The following is a 22,584-nucleotide window of genomic DNA, read 5'->3' as shown; positions in this document are numbered from 1 at the left end:
AAGGTGAGGATGTGAAGAAAAGGCTTGAGAGTAGGCTTGCCTAAGTCTTTTCTTCCAAGCCTGCCGACACTCCCTACCCACATAAGAACTGTGGTCCAAGAGGCTGCAGCCCAGGGAGGGAGTTACTTATCACACTGATTTCTTTTGGCAGCAACCTCGTTAGCCATTAGTGGGAGAATAGGACACAAGGGGGAGACTAAATGAATTGCAGCCTCTACCCTTCCTAGGACGGATCAACAAGATGGGAATAATGCATTAAAAGAGCTGGACTGCAGACCTGTGGGTATTCTACTACATTACCTTCCATGCAATTTAGTGGAGCAGGACAGAGGCTCCAAAATGAAACGAAGCTGTAAATGGTAAGTGGGCCCAAGTTCTCGTCCCCTGTCCCAGTCACCCTCCACAGCCCACATGGCCTGAAGTGCCAGAAATTGGTCCCAAAAAAGGTAGCAGAGAATCCTTACAGCAAAGAGGAACTCTTGCATGGCCAGGGCCTACATTAAGGGTGTTTATAGACATGCTGGGAGGTGGGGGGGTGCTTTAATTAGAGCTGCTCTGAGAGCAGCTTTAACTAAAGCACCCAGAGTATCACATATATCACTGTCCCTGCACTGAAAAATGGCAGCAGGGAAGCTTTAATGAGAGCTCATTCAACTAGCTTTAGTTAAAACACCCCAGCAGCCAATTATCAGTGTGGGGGCATTGATACATGTGACGCAGGAGTGAGTCTGCTGGAGCACGGCAATTACCATGTTCCAACAGACCCGATTAATCGAGCCTGCTCCAACGCGTTGTAATTACAGTGCATCGGAGCCGCCTCTCTGCATGTGTATGGGTGCCCTAACTGCCCCCACATACCTTCAACAAAGCTACATCTAGCTATATTAGCTGAGAGCTTCACCCTCAGAATTGAAGAAATGAGCTATTTTTAAAACAGAATAAAAGTTTTGTTTTCAAACGAACAAAAACCAGAGCTACAAGAAATTTTGCTTTAGGCTGAGTAGACTCCTGAAGATGGCTGAAACCTTCAAATTGAAGTGAACTGGAATATATTCCTATGTTACCTATATTACAGATTATAGGGAAAAGCTAACGAGAATTGGCTTCTTTTCCTTTACATGTCCCTTAGAAGCAAAGAGAGAAATAAAACATTGTGAACAGACTGCACGCACTGCACAGGGCCTAACTTCTATTTGTATCTGCACTAGGAAAAAAACAAAACAAAAACAGAGAAGAGTAAATCTACTGGCTTTAATGGAGTTACTGTAGATTTACACCAGTGTAAGCGAGAGCAGAATTTGGCCACTGTGCATATATTCCACTTCACAGATGACAAAAAAGCACCATGACATTTTCCTGACAGGACAATTTCCTGCCAGGACTTGTCAGCATGCCTTACATTTGTGTCTCTGCTGATAAGTAAAACTATTTCTGACTGTTCACATGAAATCAAAGTTGTGTGCGTTTAAATCTTCTTTCTTGGGAAGTTTAAATTTGCTAAACTCCAAGCATAACAAACTGCACTATCCATTTCTGCACTCTACATCTAACTTTTCCCTCTAAACCTTATTGCTTCTTAGAGCTAGAACACTTCTAACTGCATACCTATAACAGAAGCTGAGCAGTTATAAAACCACAATAGTGAGAATGTGACAGCGTAAAATTGAACTGGTCTCGAAAACTGGGCATATTGTAGAGCGTTTACCTGGGAAACACTTAATGAGGTTTAGTGGAATTTTGCTTGACTAGGAATTTTCACTTTCATTTGGACGTTTAGCCTTGTACAGTTATTTGCTGGGGGATCTTATACAAGTTTCTTCATTGTACCTGCGCTGCTCATGATCTTAATCTTTCCCACCTACATAAAAGGATCTTCTGCATGTGCCCAATTAAGAAAATCTTCCGTGAAACCTGTGAAAATCTTTTGTTTTCCAGTATTACTAATTGTGCTAATTATTGCCTGCTTTTTTTTTTGTATTACCACATTTAGTAGAGTCTGATTCTTACTCTTTATTTGCAGCAATACAAATAGCATTCCTTTACAATAATACAGTTCTACCAACATACAAGTGCCACAAAGGACTTGAGTAAGATCCACATAGACTGCACATCCTGCAAGGAGTTAGTTATTTTTTCCTAACCAGAATCATCTAGGTGTTTCTTAGCAGGAGCAATCTAGCCGATGGGTTCTGCCAGTTCGATCACATCTCTTTCAATTATCGACTGTCATACTGTTGATACCAGTCTTGCCAAGAGTTAATTTACTAGGTTGCCAAGCACCATGGACGATACTAGACCGGGTCTGCCAGAAATCACATGGCTTTGGTCTGACAGGAATCACTTCATACATTTTTCTTGCCAGGAAAATATATTGTAGGTTTATCATCCTTTAGATAAACAAAGGAGCCTGACTATCTAAATGACTCAAAAGTCATATCTCTTAATCGTATTGGCACATTATGAAGTCATATTTCAATCCTCTAGAGCACGATGCGCTTTGTTAGCAGAGTTTGACATCTGTCTACAACATTGTACACGACTGATACGTTTTGCCAGATTCCTATATCCATATTTGCAAGCCTTTTTGTGGAACTGGTTAAAGCTGCCGCACAACTACACTCTCTAACCCAGAGGTTGGCAACCCCTGGCACGCGTGCCAGAGTACGGCACATGCAGGCATTTTTCTTGGCACGCGTGACTCTGGGTGGACAGCAGGGAAGGGGCTGCCTGCACTGCCACAACTCCTCTGCCCCGAGGAAGGCATGCACCCACCGCCACCAATGAGCTGGACCAGGGCTCTGCAAACCTCAGTGCAGCAGCATGCAGCCTCCCAGCCGCCTGCCACAGCCAACCTGGGATCTGGGCAGACCCCTGCTGCCCACCCCGGAGCCCAGGCTGCCCGCAGCAGGCAGTCAGGAAGCTACAAGCCACCGCACTGCAAGTCTGCAGAGTCCCAGCCCGGCTCGTTGCTGGCACTGGATGCACGTGCACCTCTGGGCAGATGGCAGGGAAGGGGCCAGGGTTGTACTGCTGCAACAAGGATCGGGCCCCTTGTGGCTTCCCTGCCCCTGGCACACCAACATCTTACAAGCTGAGGTTGGGGGGTGTTGCTGACCCCCTGCTCTAGCCACATAGGAGTCTTCACTAGTGGCAAACTTCTGATGCAGATTTCCAAATTATGTTCTTAGGGGCCAATCTTATTTCTCGGTAGGTTAGGAGGGTCCCTGTTCATGGCAGAACTGATACCATTTTATTACATTATGGGGACAGGAGTTGGAGAGGCCTTGCTTAAGATGTGCACTTGCACCCTGGGATCTCCCTGTACAGCGCGGGGCAGCAGCACCTTGAGAGTGAGATGCAGGTGACAAAGATATTATACAAAGTGCTAAACAGACTCTTGCAGCAAGGAGTCATAGGGAAATACTGTGAACATTTCATTTCTGCTCTTCTCCTTCATTCTTTTCCACCCTGTTTCAGCTTTCAATTTACGTTTCTCCAAACACTGGTCTTTTCCAACCTAGGTTTGAATGTCATCAGCTCTCAAATATTTGCTGTAACTTATGTCCACATCAAACAAGAAAAAAAAAAAACCAACCAACCAACCCTTAACTGCTTGTTTTGTCCTCGTAATACATTCTTTATCCTTTAGTTTGTAAATGACTTGGCTATTTGCAGGATTAGACAAATTTTAGTTAAGAGGATTGCTGCATGTGAATTCAAACATAAGCCTTACAAACGCATGTACAGATAACACGCAGCCTCAAAGCAGATTTGGTACCTGGAACAAATCCACCCAGCATATGTAAGAGCTGTAAATTACCAACCAGTAATCAAAGTAGCCCCCCACTTAAACAGGATTTACCAACGCATTTGCCATACTGTGGTCTGGGAGATACCACAGTAATTCTATATTTTTGGAAGGTAATAGCAGGAAATTACTTGAGAAAAAATAACTGCAGTCTCTGAGATACTGGGCTGTAGAATCAGCTGTCAAAAGACAGCATTTTTTTTTTTTTATGGTGGGCACTGCATACCTTTGAAAGCAAAGAGACTGCTTGCATGCAGTTGTACTTCTGTTCTCTCATGTTATTATCATAAATAGCGAAAACAAAAAATCACCCATGTACCTTGAGTGGACTGGTCAACAGCTTTTCTTTTCCTGCTATGGCTGTTATAGTTCAGTCTCAGTTCTTGGCCATACTCGTTCAGAGCTTCTCGGGAGTCGTAGGATTGTCTTTGTTTTCTCCCATCTTCACTTTCATCCGAAGAACTTGTGTAAGTTAGATCCACTTCGTGCTTAACTTTAGAGAGGGGCTGGTAGGGTTTGCAGTCCATCTGCTCCATGTCTGGTTATGTAGGTTCAGTCATGAAAACAAGAAATAGGAGCTCCTTACGAAAGCGGTCCTAGAAAAGACAAAATCCCATTTTTCATGTTACACATGAGCATTTAGGTCATCACAGCAAGATTTTACACTCTGCAAGGCAAATCCTTTAAACCACGTCAACGTATTAAAGGTAAGTATCTGACCAATAGTTTTTCAAGAACCACAGCAAAATAGCTTTGGGGAAAAATCCTTGAAACCAAATGAAATACTGCAAGACCATGCAACAGAAATGTTTTCCTATGCTCCAAGCACATTTTAAAATGCCATTTCAGCATTAAGCTTAAGTAGTCCATACGACTTAAAATTAATGGTTACAACAACTGATTTCTTTCCCTACAGATGTGCGTCTTTGTATGCTCTCAGATGGGGCTATCTGCTTGTTTGGGGGTTTTTTAACCCACAAAAGAGTCGGGGAAGGAGTGCTAAAGGAGTGTTTGATTGTGTAAATCAACACATACAATCAACCAGTTACAGTTTTTAACAATCTAAAAAGAAAAAAAAAACAAAGAACCCAAAAACCCACAAACTGTATTTGGAATAAGATGGTTAGCAAGAAGACGACCCCTAACACTGTACAATATTAAAACAGTAATAAAACACACCTTTTAAAGGAAACAAGTTTTTCAAACTATTGCTAGCTCATAGCAACAGAAGCATATTAGTATTCTCAAGTCAAACGTCTTAATTCACTGATGCCTTGGCTAGTTCCAGAGCCATGAAGTCAGGAGTTGTAGTTACCTACCCAGTGCCTAAGCCTATAATCTTGCTCTCGTGCCTCTGTCATTAGCTAGTAATTTTAGGAGAAGATTCATGGCAAAATACTGACAGTCATGGCACAGAAATTCACCTTTTTGAGAAAAAAATGATGCAACAAAAACAAGTATGTGAACATGGCAGGCTAGTAAATGTTTATCTTGAAAATTTAACACTACAAACAGAAGCAGCCCATTACTACAGAAAACTAAAGGCGGGTAATATTTTAGACCCTGGAGGTTATGGGAAAAATTTTGCTCAAGAGGTTCAGCCGGCATCTTTTGGTTGATTTTGCACTATTGGCAGAGAAAAGCAAACTCTAATACTCAGCCTTATGGTTTAATACCCAACCTTTCTCAGCTTGCAATCTGATATATCTTTTAATGTCATGCCCAATCAACTCCAAAATGTCAGAGAACTGTCTAGGTTCCAGAACCCCAAACCCTATTTGCTTTGGGGGAAATTAGGGAGGAAAAAAAACCACAAAACGAGAAATGGGAAGGCATCTGCATCTCTTTGGCAGAGTCAACAACTTTAAATACTGCTGCAGCTGTCTATAGATCAAAAACCATTCCTGCCTTGCTCATCAGCCCCAGCACCACTCTAATGCTGAAATCCTAAAGAAGAAAGCAAAACCAAACAAAACACAATTAAAAATCCTGGGGGTGGGGTAGGAAAAGAGGAGTAACAAGGACCATTGGCATGGGGCACAAGAGGGGTAGAAGACGACGAAAGGCACAAAGAAGCCCTTGAAGGAATGAAAACGAAGAACCCTCTGAAAAAGGGAAGACGGAGGAGGAAAACATGGGGCAGACCGGGTCTCTAGCATGTAGGAGTAATGGAATGGGGGGGGAAGACAACGAGTAGGGGAGATAGGACAAAGGGAAATGGTGGCAGATAGAAAATACTCAGGATGACGAGGAAGGTCAAAATAGGGCAAGCCCACAATGAGATTCAGATGGGGCATGAGAGAATGAGAGGGCACAGACATCCTTTGTCATGGGGGAGTAGGCGAGGGAGGTTTTAGGGAGTCTCTGAAACAGGAGAGAATATGAGGTTGCTATACAGGAAGTTTTTTGGGGGAAATGAAATCATGGAAGGAAACTCAAGCTTGGGCAATGCACTTCATCTACTGAAGCAGCTCCGGGTTGTTTTAAAAAAAAGGAATTTTTACTGTGTAAAAAGGTACGTTTCTCTGTTCACCTCCCGTACACAGCTCAGAGACGCACAAAACCTGGTACTAGCCCCTCATGCACGAAGGTCCTTATTGTGAAGGAACCTGGCGGCTGATCTATTCCGCAGTCTTCGCAAGGTGGATTCTGCTTTTCAGTTGTTCTCAACCTTTGTAACTTCCAGGCGCTCCTCCATAACATTACTGGTTACCAGCAGTTGGCTGAGAATCACCGAGCTACAACCTAGCTGGGGGAGGAGGTGGCAAACGAACCCGGCTGATAAGCACAGCGCTGTGGCTCTGTATCTGCCCACGTGGCAGAGCACGCCATGAACACCAACTACCACCTTATCTGATCTGAAGACAGGTGATAAATTGCTGTTTCTAAGAAGTGGCAAAACACTTGATAAAAAGTTTCAGTACGTAATATTTTCACGATACAAGAATACACGAGAAAAAAAAATTGATTCTTCAAGCTATTCTGGGGTTAAGAGAATCAATCACATTCAAATCAATGCTGAAGTGTTAAGATAAACCCTGCCACTTGTAGTTTGAGTTTTATACCTTCCCTGCATTGAAATTAAGGGGGGAAAAAAAAGAAATAAGACTTCACTCGGCTAAAGCATGGCTTAAAACAATATTGCCAGGGTGTCTATACAGGTTTCTTCAAGTAACTGGCTTCTTTGTAACTAAAGGAAATATCCAGCTGATCAATATCAAGTTGACCTTGTCAGCAAAGTGATAGAGTCTCATAAAAGCTTACAGCTACAGTAAATGACCTTTGCATGAGTGACTTAATGCTTTCCTTCCCACACAGAATGATTCTTTCCTGACCTTTCTATCAGTGTGCTGCCATAGGAGATTTCTTTTTTAAATACATATTTTAGGCATTAAAAAGCAAAAGATAATTCCAACCATATTTTAAAACAGACACCACATGTAAGTTCAAGTCAGATTCCTAGAACAGAAACCATATGCAGCTCTTCATGGAAATTCACCGGCAAAACATTAAGAGTTATCTCAGCGTTTGACAAAAGAAAGTCTGGTGGGGGAATTTCACCATCTTGAGATACCAGAACAAACTTGCATATTCCGTGTGGATTCTCGCCGTGGTTTCGTATAAATGGTCATCGGAAATGACTTGTCACGTTCTACTCGCAACAAAGTTCTGGAAACCCAATCTTCATAGCATAACTCTGTGGTTTATGTGACAGTTTGTCTGCTGTGGAGTTATGGGAATGTGGACACACTGACTGGCTCCTGTTTCAGGATAACTTTATTCTATGCACGGCACTATACTATTCCTTATTTTCAAAAGAACGTCAAGGAACCTAATTTCTGTTCACCTGAACACCACTTGGAATAGATGCTAGTCAGGCCGCTCTTTCAGCTCGCTCATTTTAGAAAAAAATTTCCGTATTGATTTACTACCATTACCCCGAGGAGATCAGCACAGCGACTTATCCAGTTTGTTATCCAACATCCATCTTCTATACAGAAGTTTTAACATATGAAGGGTACTGACTGCCTTCTGGCCAACTGTAATGCTTTCTGGGTGGGAAGGAAAGAGAGACAAAGGAAAGTAGTGCAACATTTTTGTGTTAATTTAAGACTTATACTGTGTTGGAGCTATTTAAGTCCCTGCGGCATTAAATTGTAAATGCAGTTATAATGACAACAGAGTAATCCAGAACCACTATTGTAGGCACACATTTTGAGCTTGTACTTATAAAGACAGCCTTCTGCCTCTTTACTCTTCCCTCTCTAAGGGCAGGTCAAAGGGTCTTGGAACACCTCATTCAACTTCACGTCAAGCTGAGCTGCGGTCAGAGTTTGCTTATACTAGATGACAACTGACTGGAAGTTTTAATTGCTTTAAAAAAGGACGATACAGCTCTTTTCTTCACGTATCCCATCATCTGCTTTCTTATAAAAGTTAAGCTCAGCAGTGCCTGAAAATGAACTAAAAAGAGTAGTTTCATGTTTGCTGTAGGCAAAAAGGAAGCATGCCTTAATTCCAGAGGTTGCTTCTGAGATACAAAATATGAAGTCTAAAAAGCAAAAAAAAAAAAAAAGAAAGGTATTTAAAGAGAAAGTAAATAACCACTTTGGAGCAAACTCTGCCCACCATGCTCCTGCACAGGAGCAGCAGTGCCTGCCTAGCCACCTGCCTGGCGCATCATGCCACTCTGCCTCTCCGGACTCTGGCCCAGGTCCATAATCCTGGAGTGACCCAGCCAAACCAAGACGTATGATCACCCTTTGCGAAAATGCAAAGATATAGTTCTTATTACCTAGTATTGCATAGCGTAGTTACACAGTATAATAACAGTATAATATGCAAGTCCTTGCTTCCGAACCATTAAACTATTCAGAATGTTTAAATGAACTAGGAAGAACTGGAACAAGCCCACAGGGAATACAAAAATGGAAATATTTGGAACTGGATCCTTAAATGAATGGGCATCACAAATCATTTCAAGGTGACAAAGTGGTTGAATTTCCTTGTGTACGAGAAGGTCATCAAGAACTTTTCTGCACAAGCTAGAAATGAATAGGGAGACTTCTAATATTCAAGGCATGGATGAAGCCATGAATTACGTATTCGGCAGAGATGGACTTGAGACACTGGTATACCTGGATAACACTCCAGATAAGGCAACAGGAATATCTGAATATACCATCCATTGCAAGGAGGAGAGATCTGAGTCCAGCATGAAGCACTAGAGCCAAACCCTGCACCCGCATGCCAGGTGTTATGCCATGGTGCTGCACCGGTCTTTGCATCAAAGAGAATTTGGTCACATTTTGCTGAAGGAAGTTGAGAGGAAGCCAGATGGTGGACATCCAATTTCACAGGATCAGTGTTAAATGTTACATTTAAAAATAACGTCAGGGTTCCAACCAAAACTTAAGCATGGTTTGGAAATACTTTTGGAGAAAAAGAAGGAATTACTATTTTTTTATGAGCATATATTAGTCCTGCCTAGAGGTGGAGCTTAGTGCACATTAAGGAAAAGAAATGTATAGATAAAAAGGAAACTATGAGGGAATATGAAGGCTTAAAATTAAACGCAAGAAAAACATGTAACGCTGAGGTACATCAGATACGCAGATGCGAAATCCAGCATGTAGGGAGAGAACATGGATTTCACACAGTCCCTGGAGGGTTCTGGGTTTCTAACCCAATGGATGGATTACACTCATCCATATATGTACATTTTTCATCATGACAGATGCAAGATGGATTATCTTCACTTTACCATTTAATATCCGCCTTCATCTAAAATTAATCAAGGTATAATTTAATTCTAGCTAACAATATAAGTTAAAAATATTGTTCATTTTACCCAACAGAAACAAAATTGCTTAGAAAAACGATTTAGGTTGCAGTATTTTGCGGCATATGGCAAGTCTGTCAGCGAACTGAAAAATATGCAGTATGTCAGCTATTCGGCTGCGGTACATTATTCTTGGCCAACATGCACCTTTCACTTCCCTTGGAGAACTGCCACTGTATACAGAGCCCCACAACCCCCTAATGTTTTTCTTTGGAAAACTAGTTATTTGGTGTACTGAGTGTATTTTAGAGAAGACCACAGCATAAAGGATCAGGCTTACTGAGCTGACACGATAAGTGATCCAGTGAAATATGTGGCAGGTAAGCCACAATGTTTACTGGACTTTTTACAGGAAAAAAAAAAAATCTATATCTATCACGTGCACAAGAGCTAACATAAAAATGGTGCTTCAGATAACTTGTATAACAGAGAAGCGTGTTATCTCAGCATTGAAGTGGCCAACATTTTAAGAAGTACCAATAAACCACAAACAACGAATGCTGCATGAAAGGAGAAAAGTTTGGATGAAAAACAACACTGAGGGTGGTTCTGGTCAAACCATGAGACTAACACAAATCATCTTGGTTTAAATGCAAAAACTTTGCCACAGACTTCTTGTTTGAATATGGATTCACCAATTTCTGCAACCCTGCTTCCAGCCGTAAAAAGAGGGATAATGCTTCGTTTTTCTCAGACTTTAAAAAGGCCACCTGCTTACAAGTAGCCGAACTCAGGTAGGGGAAGCTTAGTGCCAGCAGCAACCTGAAGAGATATGTAATCCCTCCGGCCAGCACTCCTCCCCCCTCCCATCCCAACCACCACTCCTCAGCCCTTGACAGCATCTCTGCCCAGGGTGCCAACATTTAAAAAGTTGCTGCTACTTATACTGAAAAATCTTGGACACATTCTTCTCGTTCTCTTACTCCCAGGGAGGTAGGTTCAAAAAACAAATAGCGGGTACCTGAAAGTATTACGTGTAGGCAGTAGCAGGATTTTGACAGAACCACCTATGGGAGCGCAAGCTTAAAACTACAGGGTAGGGACACCAATAATACATCCACTCAGGAGTTCCTGTTAGCTGAATATAATGCTGCAATGGTCCCACGGGCATCTCCCCGGATGTGTGGCCAAGGTTCACCCTTCTGTTAGGCAGAGAACCCTGGGCTGGCAGAGCTGGCGTAATTTATTTTCATATAATTTTGAGGCAAGAAAAAAAACATGCTGAAAGTGATTCTGTAATGTGCCTTTACTTACACCCTTCCATACCTTTGGCCACTGAGTCCAGATCACTGCCATGAGTTGGAGCAAACTATGCATCCCTTCTCACTTAAATGACGCTAGAACTGTGACGTTTCAGCCAAAACAGTACTTAAAATAGTGTACCATCTCCAAAGTTGCTCTGCCTTCTACAACATACTACTTATCCCTGAGAAAAAAAAACCCTTAAAAAAGAAACTAAAGAAGTGTCAAACTACAAAAAAAAAAAAAAAAAAAGTTTTTCAAAAGGTAAAAATCTGGTTTCTAACCTTTCAATATTTTTTCTGATGTCCAAACTTTGGTACTTCAAAAAGACTTGGAACTGTGCATGTCAGATTAGGCTACCCAGCTTGCACATGCACACTGATCTTCAAGGCAATGATCTCAACACTGGCCAAAGATATGGAAGGGTATAAGTAAGGGCACATTACAGAATCACCTTCAGCATGCTTTTTTTCTTGCCTCAAAATTATATGAAAATAAATGCAACTGAACTATAGTTATTAGTGAGACTTTTTTCTAAATCTTAGGCTGCTGGTATCATGTAATAAGCCATTTATCACACGTTCTCGTATTTCGAGTTGTCACCACAAATTTCTTTTCTTTCCCTGAAAGCAACACCTTTTATTTTACTGGTATCTTCTTAGTGTAATAGACAACTGATTACCTGGCTACATAAATTTGAAGTTTGCTCATTAAATATAAACCTCATTCAAGCAGTATTAAAATTCTGGACAGAAGTTCTCACGTATCAATGAAGGAAGGATATAGCTACTTACTCATGCGCAGGTGTGAGACAGAAATGGGATTGCATACTGCATTTAGGCAGGCATCTACCTCTAAGGTATACTGGCATATAAAAAAAAAAATCACGTGGGCTGACAGATGTCGCAAGTACTGTAATCATTTGTACATGTCAAGAAAAATGAATTGTGTTTTGGCTATTTGTCAGTAATGCAAATTGTATGACCATCAAATTGAGATAATTGTTGTTTGGTTTCCTTTCCAACTGTGTGCTTAATTAAGAGGACTCAACCAACACTAATTAGCAACAATGGTAATTTTTTTAACCCAATTTAAAAGATCTCAGGTTAAAGAAAATTGAAAAGAATGTACATGTGCCATGCAGATGTGTATTCATTTTATTACATTATTTTTATTGACTTAAATGTTGCAGAACAACAAGGCTATTGTCTAAAGTTAATTTACGAAACATCAGTTCTCATGTAACATCCATTAAAGAGTTGAAAACTACTGTGTTCAGTTTTCCCTGTTACTTGGATCAAGCTTTGGTGCCTCAGCAATGCAGATTATAGCTGAGAAATTCATTTAAATTTTCAACCAGTGTCCACTTTTGGATTAGAAGAAGAGCCCTTGATTCAGCAATGCATCATGATTCATCAGTTTGCTTAAGCACATACTTAAGTCCCATTAACTTCAATAGATGTTAAAAGCTTTGCTGAATTGTGGCCAGAGTAAATAGATGTACAACACCCCCCCCCCCCACCAACTACTAAGTTTGCTTCACTTTTTAATTACAATTCTTCCACTACAATTCCTTATCCTTACCAAAAAAGAAGCACAAATGACTAATCAGATCAGTGGCCCACTAGCCATCATCTTGGTCACCTCTAAAAATAAATGAATGAACAAATAAAACATTTCAAAACCTCTGAAACATAGCCTTAACTACAGAACATGATGCTCTACGCTGCTGCATCACAGTCAACTTAGTCTCTCCTCCCCCTTTTTAGCTTTGTTGCCTGTTATCCATAAACTGAACAGCTCTGGGGCAGTGGTGGTCTCAGTGTCTTTTTGCACAAAACCCAGGATACTGCAGCTTCTGGGCACTACTGAAATGCAAATACAGTAATCTTGCTGCTGACCGCCACATTCATACTTAGTCTACGTTCATGGAGATCGGTGGTTACACTAGGGATGTATCCACTCTGGTTGCTTCGGGGTCCAGCGAACCTCTCAAGGATCAACAACAAAGTCGAACACTAATGTGAGGGCTTCTTCAATCTGTCTCTGCCATTTTGCATTCCTCATGGAGAGTGAGCTCTTCACTCCAGCAGTGAGCATGCGCTCAACCATTTTTTTTGTTTTCCATGATTTTTACCCTTCTCCTGTAAGAAGCTCTACTACTTATTATGCAGGTTGGGCATATTGTACCAGATCATAATTTTAAAAGCTTTTCAGGCATTTGAAGTGTTGAAGCCCTGACTGTTGGTTCACACCTCTAGGGACTGCTTGACCGTTTCTGCAACATCTGTACCACCTCCACTTGAAGTATCACTCAGGTTGCTATTTGTGTGCACGACACCACCGTGTCTGAGAAGTGATCTCAGTGTTCCCTTTCTTCTTGCTTTGATGTCTGTCAAAGTACTCCGAATCGTTAAGTGCCATTGTTCTGACATGCAGCCCCTCCCTATGGACTTGTACCATATACTGTGAATCCCAGAACTGCTATTATTTGAGCTGGTGTCAGATTGATTTTCCTTCTGTTCACAATAAAGCTGTGATCTTGCAAGGCTGGAATTACTGCTGATTTATGCCTTGATTCCAGCCCTAGAGAATTAGCTTGTATCAGTACGTCACCTACGAAAAGGAGATGCGAGTCCTCCGAGATCTCACTAGTGGAACCTTTGTTCTCGCTGCGGTGGAGAGCCCAGCGTAAACAGTCTCTACAAGAAATCCTTTCTGCAAATTGTAGGTGCTTTCCGTGGCAAAACTGAAAAGGTTGAAGTAGGTGTCTATTCATTTCTATTAGCCCTATCCATAGCAGACTTCTTGTCAGAGGTGAATTTAAAAGCTCCCTCCAACTAGTATGTGACCTTTTGGCACATTCCTATGAGTTCCTTCAAGTGCTCCACAAAGAAAATGGTGTTATGGGGTAGGCAGTGTATGGCGTAACTGTTCTTCAGCTTCTTCTCAAACGGTCTGTGCACATGGGGCAATGTAAAGGGCTGATCTAAATCCCTAGAATTATACTGCGACAATTCTTGTAAAATGATCACTGTGGGTACAATCATGCTCTTCAGTTTCTCTAGGAAGACCAACCCTTAAAAACTGAAATTCACCCCCAGATTTTAAACCTGATCCATTTCTTTGCATTTGGAAAATTCTGAAAATGTCTTTCACTCATTCTCTGTTTTTGTAAGCCTCTCATCGCCTTTGCATTAGGTTGCATCTTCTTGTAACCATTTTCCTACGGAATATTACATTTACCCCTCCCTTTTTGTTTTCTGGACCTGGTGATCTTCCACAAGAATGCCATAGTAGTTTGGCATTTATTTGTATTTCAGAAACGTTGGCCTGGTGATTATTCCTTGTCTCTATTACAGTTGCTTAGAATTATGAACACACTCAATAGGGCTGGAAGGGACCTCTGCAGGTCACTTAGTCCAGTCCCCTGCCAGAGGCAGGATTATCCCTATCCAAACCATCCCATACAAACCTTATCTAACCTATTACTAAAACCACACAAAATTAACTCTGTCACACAACTACAAGACATAACAGCCTAACAGATAAAGCAGAGAGGCAACAACAGTCAGTTTAAATTATCCTTAAAATACAATGAATAAGTCTCCCTCTCCCTTTGCTGATAGGAAAAATGGAAAGCTAGGTAACTTGTCTATCTTCCCCTTATGTATGCTTGCTTGCACAGTTGTAAAAGAATGAGATGCTTTTTTGACATTGCTTGCTGTAGTTTCATCTCTGAATTTTCCACACATACTTATATTTAACTAAACCTCAGAAAAAATGACCCGCAGTTTTCTGCCATGCATCTGGCATCATTTCAGTCATAGGCGTCTTCAAACTCAAATATTCTCTGAATATAAGAGAACATTTTAACATTTTTGAAATTTAGTTAAAAAAAATTCAAAAGCCTTTATGGATGGATTTCTAACCATGAACATATCTTTGCCTTTGACAGAGCTATTCTGAAAAAGTAGGACAGGATGTTGAACTTAATGAAGCCCTGGATACCTCAAAGTGCCTTCACAACAAGGCCATTTTCACTGCTCTATAGGAGAAACTTACTGGCAGCGGTGATAATTAAGCCAGTAGCTACCATAATTACTTGAATCCAAGAGGAGTCTTTTCTCCACCCCCATTCAACGTGGAGAGAAAAGCCCCACATTTTGGATTCAAGTACAAGGCAAAAGGGGGACTGGTGTTGGAGGGGAGGGGCAGGGGGCCGCTGTGGCTCCAACTGGCCCCGAGCCTGGGTCAGTGCCAGAGTCAGAGCTGCGGCAGCTGCCCGCGTGTTACTCTCACCTCCCCACACCACTCCTTACTGTCAGGTGCTACTTGAGCTCCAAACCCACCCAGGCACGGAGCACATGCAAGCTCCGGCCCCCGCCTGGCCACGTAGTTGCAAGGGGCCCACATCCAGACAAGGGCCAGAGCTTACATGTGCTCTGTGCCCAGGAAGTAATGGAGTTGGAGCAGCGGAGGGGGGCTATAGGGTGAGGCTGCAGAGGGCATAGGCACCACTGGGGGTGGGCGCAGACTCCAGAGAAAAGACAAGTGGTGGGGGCTGTCTGTTCCCCCAAGCTGCTGCTGCTTTCCCTGATGTGGCTTGGGGAGGTGGGGCGGGGATTAACTTGAGAAAATCCTCCAATACTTATATTCTAGACATCTAAGTATAACAAATTTATAAATTTTCCAGGTCTAAAACCTAATTATTGGAGGTGGGTACCATCTTAAATTCAAAAGTAGTCTTGGATTCGGGTACACGCAGTACTTCTGCTATATTTTTGACCACCACCTCTTTCATTTTGAATGCATAAACCCACCTTTCCTTGATAGATCATTCTCCTGACTTTGGTACTGATCCAAAGCCCCTTTAGTCCAGGAGGACTCATTTATGGACTGCATTGGGACTGAATCGGGTGACTGATTCGGAAGCACACATTTTTCAGCAGTTTTAGTTTAAAATAAAAACCTTAAAGGGAATTTATGAATCTCTTTGCTTCAGTCATCAGTTTTTATCCCTGATGCTTCAGCTTCTTTTGGCCATCCTGTCAAAGCATGCTGCTGCATTACATTCTCTTTAACCTCTACTTTGCTCTCTAACTAAATGCAACATTTGTATGTGTGACTCAATTCCCTTTCTTCAACTGAAGGATCAAAGGTCCAGAGCAGGGAGAAGAACGAGAAGAATACAGGTGAGAAGTGGCTATAATTTGCTGCATGTTTTTAATATTGTTGCTCTCATACTGTATATATAAAAAAGAATCAAAGCATTATCTTTGATTTGGCATTAGGCTTGGCTGTCTTTCTGGTGATTTATTTGTCCTTGGGGATATAGTGCAGATGACAATTCAGATCATGTTTATTTTATTTACTTTGGAGAAAAGGAGGACTTATAATCCACATTCATATATGAAACTGATTTTTTTGTACTCAACAAGAAAAACTGTCCCTTTCCTGTTCTTTCAGCAGACAGAGGATCCTTCACTGTCTCACACATGTACATTAGAGTGCTTATCACTTCTACTCCTTCCCAGTAAAGGAAAAGAGTAAAAAATTCAAAAGAAAAGAGAAGGTTACTTTATCATCATTCAATGGGTTTCTCTCCTGCAGCTCAGTTGACTTTTCATTGAAATTAAGCGTGGGCCTCACCTTCATATGAGCAACCCCCAGCAAGGGTGCTACCATGTGGCATGCAATAGCACGTGCACCTCGGGGTGGACAGCAGGGAAGGGAGCCAGGACTGCGCTGCCGCAACAAGGATCAGGCCCCTCGCAGCTTCCCTGCTGTCCGCCCCAGTACGCCAACATTTTACAAGTCAAGGTTGTAGGTATTTTTGGCACTTCGCCCAAAAACGTTCCTGACCCCTGATATATGCCAACGCTTTAACTTTTTACAGGGAAGCTTTGGAGTGTACCCCTCTCCACTTTGTAACGTTGGTAAAACTTGCTTTTATTTCACGTGAGCTGGCTTAAACAGGAACCTGTTACCCTCTGCACACTTTAAGGAGACTTCACTCTCGGTAATTAGCTGGCTAACTGAAACATTTTGTCCAGCGTGTAAAAATCCTGGCCTTGCTCAGAACTGCCCTGTCATCATATTCCTTAGACAAAAATGCTACGCTAATGTTTCCCCCAGTTCTGTCAAATCATTAAGAGGATAAAAATGTTCCTCCACCGTCTTGTCTTAAGCACAAGTTGACAACAAAGGAAGAGAGTTCACTCCGAAGAGCACAGGTGTTGCAACTGTCTTTTGGTCTTTGTGGATACAGCAAAATGAATGTAGCTGTAATTTGCACAGGTTTCCTTCGCTTTACGCTGTACACGCGTTCCTGGAAAACGGCGCATAACTCAAATCCGCGTAAAGGGAACCCACTTGAGAATGTAACAACTAGGGATACGTTCCAAGACCCTTGACTGAACTGACCTCCAAACCCATTTCTATCACTTTTACAAGACACAGTACACACAACCACAGGGCATTTTCATAACGGGGATGGCAGCTACAGAAACACGTGTCGCGGACAACGAGCGAGGCACACAGAGCCACACAGGAGACTAAATTTTGGTGCACATCACTCCCACAATGCACTGCACCAAGCAGCTGACTGCGGGCTTCCACCACACCGATCACAAAAGGGTGAATTTACCTGCATATAATGAATTTTTGGTATAAAAAGGGTCATCTCGTAAGAGTGAATACGCACATACAGAACCCGCATAAAAGCGAAGGAAACCTGTAATTGAATTAGTGGTTGCAGACTGACGTGTGCGCGAACTCCACCGACCTATGAGACTACAAGGCAGCAGGGAAGGGCGGGTGGCTATAATGGTTACCAATAGAACTTCAATAACTTTATAGTTAAATAAAGCTTTTTCTTTTCTTCTGAAGTGAACAAATCTTTACACCATTTACTATTTTATTTTATAAATGAAGGCAGTCTAGGGGAAAGTGGTAACATTGATGTTTTTAAATTATAACTCATTTCATAAGTAAATAATGAACAATTTAAGATTAGCATGTTTCAAGGGGTATACTCTGAATTTTTGGATTTTAAACTTCATTACAGAACAAGGAAGTTTTTTAACCTCCCTGCCTACCATCTGACACCTCCGGAGAAGGAATTCAACCTGATCAACAGATCAAAGAGCTACTCAACACAGCTCAAAGATACTCTCATGGACCCAGAGGGACAATCTTCCATCTTCAGCTCCTTCTGTGCAAAAATGAAGTTTATTTCCTACCTACGGGGACATTTTACCTTCTTGTACCAGTTACACTTTTCCCTCAGCCTCACAAAGGGACTTTGATCCCGAAAGCTTGCAGAAAAGGACAACTTTCTTGCCATTTTCCAGTTGGTCTAATAAAAGGTATCATTAGGTCTAATAAAAGGTATCATTAGGAACCAAAAAGTTCTAGCTTTTTGAATGTCTTTAAGATTAACATGGAAGACATTCTACAACACTGCCAGCAGAATGTCAAGGCCCATGAATTACAAGTATTTGTTTAAACTACTTTTACATGTACGGAGAGAGACAAGGTTTGAAAATGCATATATGATAGCACGGCTTGTGACAACCCCAAATAGAGAAGACTCAGATAAATAATCTATGCTTAAGAGACATTGTAGCTTAGGGATCCCTTCAGAAATCCGTCCATCTTATGTGAACAGGCTGGAAGTCTTCACAGTGGGGAAGAAGGGAGTGATCACAAATACCCAAAGAGACCGAACTAAGACTACATTTCAAATGTCTTTCAGGAAAGAATTCTATCCCCTATTAAAAGGATTGTATCTCTAAGTTCAGGCTAATTATGTAGCACTAACTATCTAGGACACCATTTATTCAATATGAGAGCTATACTCTGAAAGGCAAGTTAATTGCATATTTTAAAACGTGTCCTAATCCTTCACAGAATCCTTTGTTTTAATCTCAAAAAAAAAATGTTTATAATATATTCACCAATTAGCTATTTACTTTATCTGGAAATAATTGCTATAATACCCTTCTCAATGGTAACTTGTAGAAGGTTTGAAGCTACAAAAATAGTAGAATTTTAAAATCTCAAAAACTCCCTCAATTTAAATATTTTTATGCATTTAGCAAATGTAGGTCACCTATAAGGCATAATGCTAATAAGTACCTTAAATATCTTTTAAGGCAAGTTTGGATAATAGACCAAGATTTTTTTCATAATAAAAGAAGAAAAAAAAGATATCATATTGAACATACATGTCTTCAAGCCATCTGCCAGTCAAACTAAAAACGAGTTCCTGAAAGCTTTCGAGTTGATCAGGTACCAATGCCAAAAGGCCTTGTTAATTATTTATTATAAATAACCTCTGAAATTCTTTGCGTTACTCTGCTTAAGGACAGCAGTTAAAGTGCAAGACCTAAAAAGACTTGGCTAAACAAGTGCTGTAAACGCTTTCAGTTAGGTCAATGCTTAGTTCTGAAGCTCGCCCTACCCAAGGATCTCGCCCCTGTCCCTACATGTAGAACCTGCTTTATCCTCCACCCAGAAAAATCATTTCACACTTTAGACATACATAAAGCAGCTCATTTTCCAGGATTCATGTCAGCACGAATGCTGTACTGGACAGCAGGATCTGTTTCTTATTATGCAGGATGTACATTTCTTGTACCGTGTTCTTTCCAAATGCTGACGCAATGTTTCTGGGTGCAAACTACGTAAGTTAAACATAAATTAAAGTCCTACAACTAAATATATATTTAGTCCTACAACTAAATATATATTTAGAAAACAGGACCATTTTTTTTAAATCTAGGCACATTTCTCATTTTCGAGGATATGTTAGCAGAAATCCACAGTCTCATTAAAATACCCCAACATGCTCTTTCACCCGTGCTTCAGACACTGTACAAGCTTCCAGCAGAAACATGAGAAGGTTTTTGACCACAGAACCCGTTCAATTTTCTTTTTTAGCCTTGCGGGAAATGACAGACCTGCCTGGGTCTAATCACTTGAAACAGGAACATTAAAAATGAAACTTGCTACTGAAAATAGATATTAGAGGGTTCTGGTTTACATTTTAGCACTAGAAATCCCAGACTTCTGCGCTAATTGACTTCCAATAAAAACAAAAGCATATTTAGATATGCCCAGCAAGAAAAACCCTGCACTTAATATTATATTTCCTTCAGTGGTTAGAACTATGTTGCAGGCAGCAGAGAAACCCTGCTCTTAGCAGCAGCTGGAGAAAGAGGGAAGGCAGCGTGCTACAAGGCAGAAACTGGTACCAGAGTAAGCATTCGCGATGGACTACTCCAAAGTGGCATTTCGAGACGCTGAACGAGACAGAGTCCGGCGGTTTCATTTTCCACCAGCTCAGGCAAGATCAAATATACAAGAGGCGTTTCAAGTTGCGACAGCAGCGAATAATGTGTGCAACGGTTACTTAAAATCTTACCTTACGTGAGCGAGCAGTTGGAAGATGTGATAAAACCACAAAGCACAGTGGGGGAAATGAGATTGGGCTTCAGACTGAAAAGGATTCCTATTAATTTTTAGGGCCAAATTATGGCTGCTCCAAAGTGCCTCGGCTAATTCCGTCCCTTCGTTATACGAGCGCAGAACCTTTTCAACCGAGACATTTTGTTTTAAATAAAAACCTTTAGGATACGCTGCTTCTGCTTTAAAGGTCTGACAAAAGGCCTGTTATTTTTACACTGTTCTGTCTCAGTCTATTTTCAGGGTCAGTGCAGTGACCCTTGAGTTTATTTATTGCTGAAATCAGCTGCGGGTTGTGTGTGTGAAATGTTACATTTCAATTCCTTGACATGCTGTTTCACGTTTTACAGAATCTTCTCGTTTCATGGGGAGAACAGCTGAAGATGAAGCAGGGTGCCTTCCAGCTTCTGCCCAGGTGTCCCATGAATATGACCAAATATTCATGAAATCTTCCAGTATCCTGGCTGCCACGTAAATATACCAGAGCTCTCCAATCCTTACAACGATGGAACGAATTCAAGCAAGCAGCATGCATACAGGCATGCAAAGTATTTGTAAGATGCTATGGAGATAGTGGGGATTTGAGGTACTGCTCCGTATTCCATGACCAACTTGGCACTAAGGCTCACTTTGGGGGAAGAACAGGTTTTTGCAAGTTTGCTGTTGGAAAATAGGGTCTTTTTCCATTGAGAAAGTGCCTGCTTCTAAAAAAGATACGCTTGTAAGTCCAAAGTTTGAAATGAGAACGTCTGCCTAGTTTTGAGTCGGACATAGCGCTTTAGTCAAACAGTAGGGCAAAATATTCGAAGGCATGCCCAAAATTGCACGTAAAATCCCCAAACTTACTGGGTACACCCAGCTCTATTCAGACAGAAACCTCAGTGCTACAAGTTATCAGATAATGTCTGCAAGAGATAATAAATGACTAAGTGGCCAAAATAACATAGGGCCAGAGTTTTAACGGTATTTTGGTGCCTGCAGACGGAGATATAATTTCTATTAAAGTCAATGGAAGGTAGAAGTTAAGTGGGATTTTTATAAACCATCTTTAAGAATTAGATACCCTTAGGAATAAAAGAAGCCTAAATGACATATAAAAAAGGGAGTTAGGAGCTTTTGGAAAATTAGCTTTCTCCTTTAGTTTGCTATAGTTCTGTTGAAGAAGAGCCTGAATTCTCCTCTTTGCAACTGCCACATGATTTCTGACCGCTGAAGATATTCATTTATTGGTTTCTTTCATTTAAGATGTTACAAAATTAAATCCGCTCCATTTTAATCTTTTCATTTCTTTCAGAATCACAGAATCAGAGAGAAGTAAAGCTGGAAGGGACCTCAAGAGGTCATCTAGTCCAACTCCCTTCCTAAGATAGGATCATCACTGTGTAAATCATCCTATTCGAATCCATTTGTCTAACCTCTTTGCAAAACTACCCTGACACAAAACACAAAATACAACCCTAATCTGCAACAGGTAAAGCATGGCTGTGAAGGTTGCTAGTGTATGCTCAGGAGACCCCAGGAAGAGGGGTATGCCCTCACTACAAAGGAAGGCAAAATGCCCTGCAGTCCATACCAATCTAACCATTGGGTAAATGCCTTCCTGACTCCAAATGACGATAAGTCTGACCCCGAGCGAGGGGAAAGACCCTCTAAGACAGGAACCTTTTGAATTCACTTTTCCCTGTCCTTGCTGCAGAAATTCCAAACTTCACTTAATCTGGAATGTAAAGATTGCAATAGACCTCTCGGATCTACCAGTGATCGGTAGCTATTTCTCCAGCAACAGAGAACAGGTCTTGTGACTGATAATTTTATCCGCTAATCTGCTTTTTCCAGGTTTCAGTTGTTTTATCAGCTATCAAATGGATGAATTATCTTAATTATATATTTTTGTTAATGTGACCTTTCTGGTCATTACTTTTATGAATATGTAATAAAAAAGTGCTTGACATTGTTTATATATATATATATATATATATAAAAAAAAAATAGGCTGTAGAAAAAAAGAATACAATAATGTCTCTCATTCCACAGCATACTCTAAATCATATTAGTAACTTCTTTGACTCTCCACCTTTATAAGTGGTGGTTTTATTATTCCTGTTCAGCATAAGTGAAGTCATTAAAAAAACAGGCTTGTCTTCTATAACAACACCTTAATAATTTAAAAAAACCCATCTGACCTCAAGCAGTAAAAATGTTGAATCTTAAAAAGTTCACC

At 41.0% G+C, this 22,584-nt stretch overlaps 1 protein-coding gene across 1 annotated transcript in view; it reads right to left on the bottom strand.

Annotated features, from left to right (window-relative positions):
• Nucleotides 1–22,584, bottom strand: part of TENM1 (teneurin transmembrane protein 1) — a 503,051-nt gene that overhangs the window by 357,717 nt on the left and 122,750 nt on the right. Inside the window, exon 2 of the mRNA XM_019540172.1 lies at nt 4,128–4,404. Within this exon, the coding sequence (XP_019395717.1) occupies nt 4,128–4,344 (217 nt within the window). The 5' untranslated portion in view covers nt 4,345–4,404. The remainder of the gene's footprint in view (nt 1–4,127; nt 4,405–22,584) is intronic.

The sequence above is a fragment of the Crocodylus porosus genome, unplaced genomic scaffold (assembly GCF_001723895.1).
Source record: "Crocodylus porosus isolate Cpor-Errol unplaced genomic scaffold, CroPor_comp1, whole genome shotgun sequence".
Classification (NCBI taxonomy): domain Eukaryota; kingdom Metazoa; phylum Chordata; order Crocodylia; family Crocodylidae; genus Crocodylus; species Crocodylus porosus.
The sequence above is the reverse complement of the archived record's forward strand: the minus strand, read 5'-3'. Positions and strand labels throughout refer to the sequence as shown.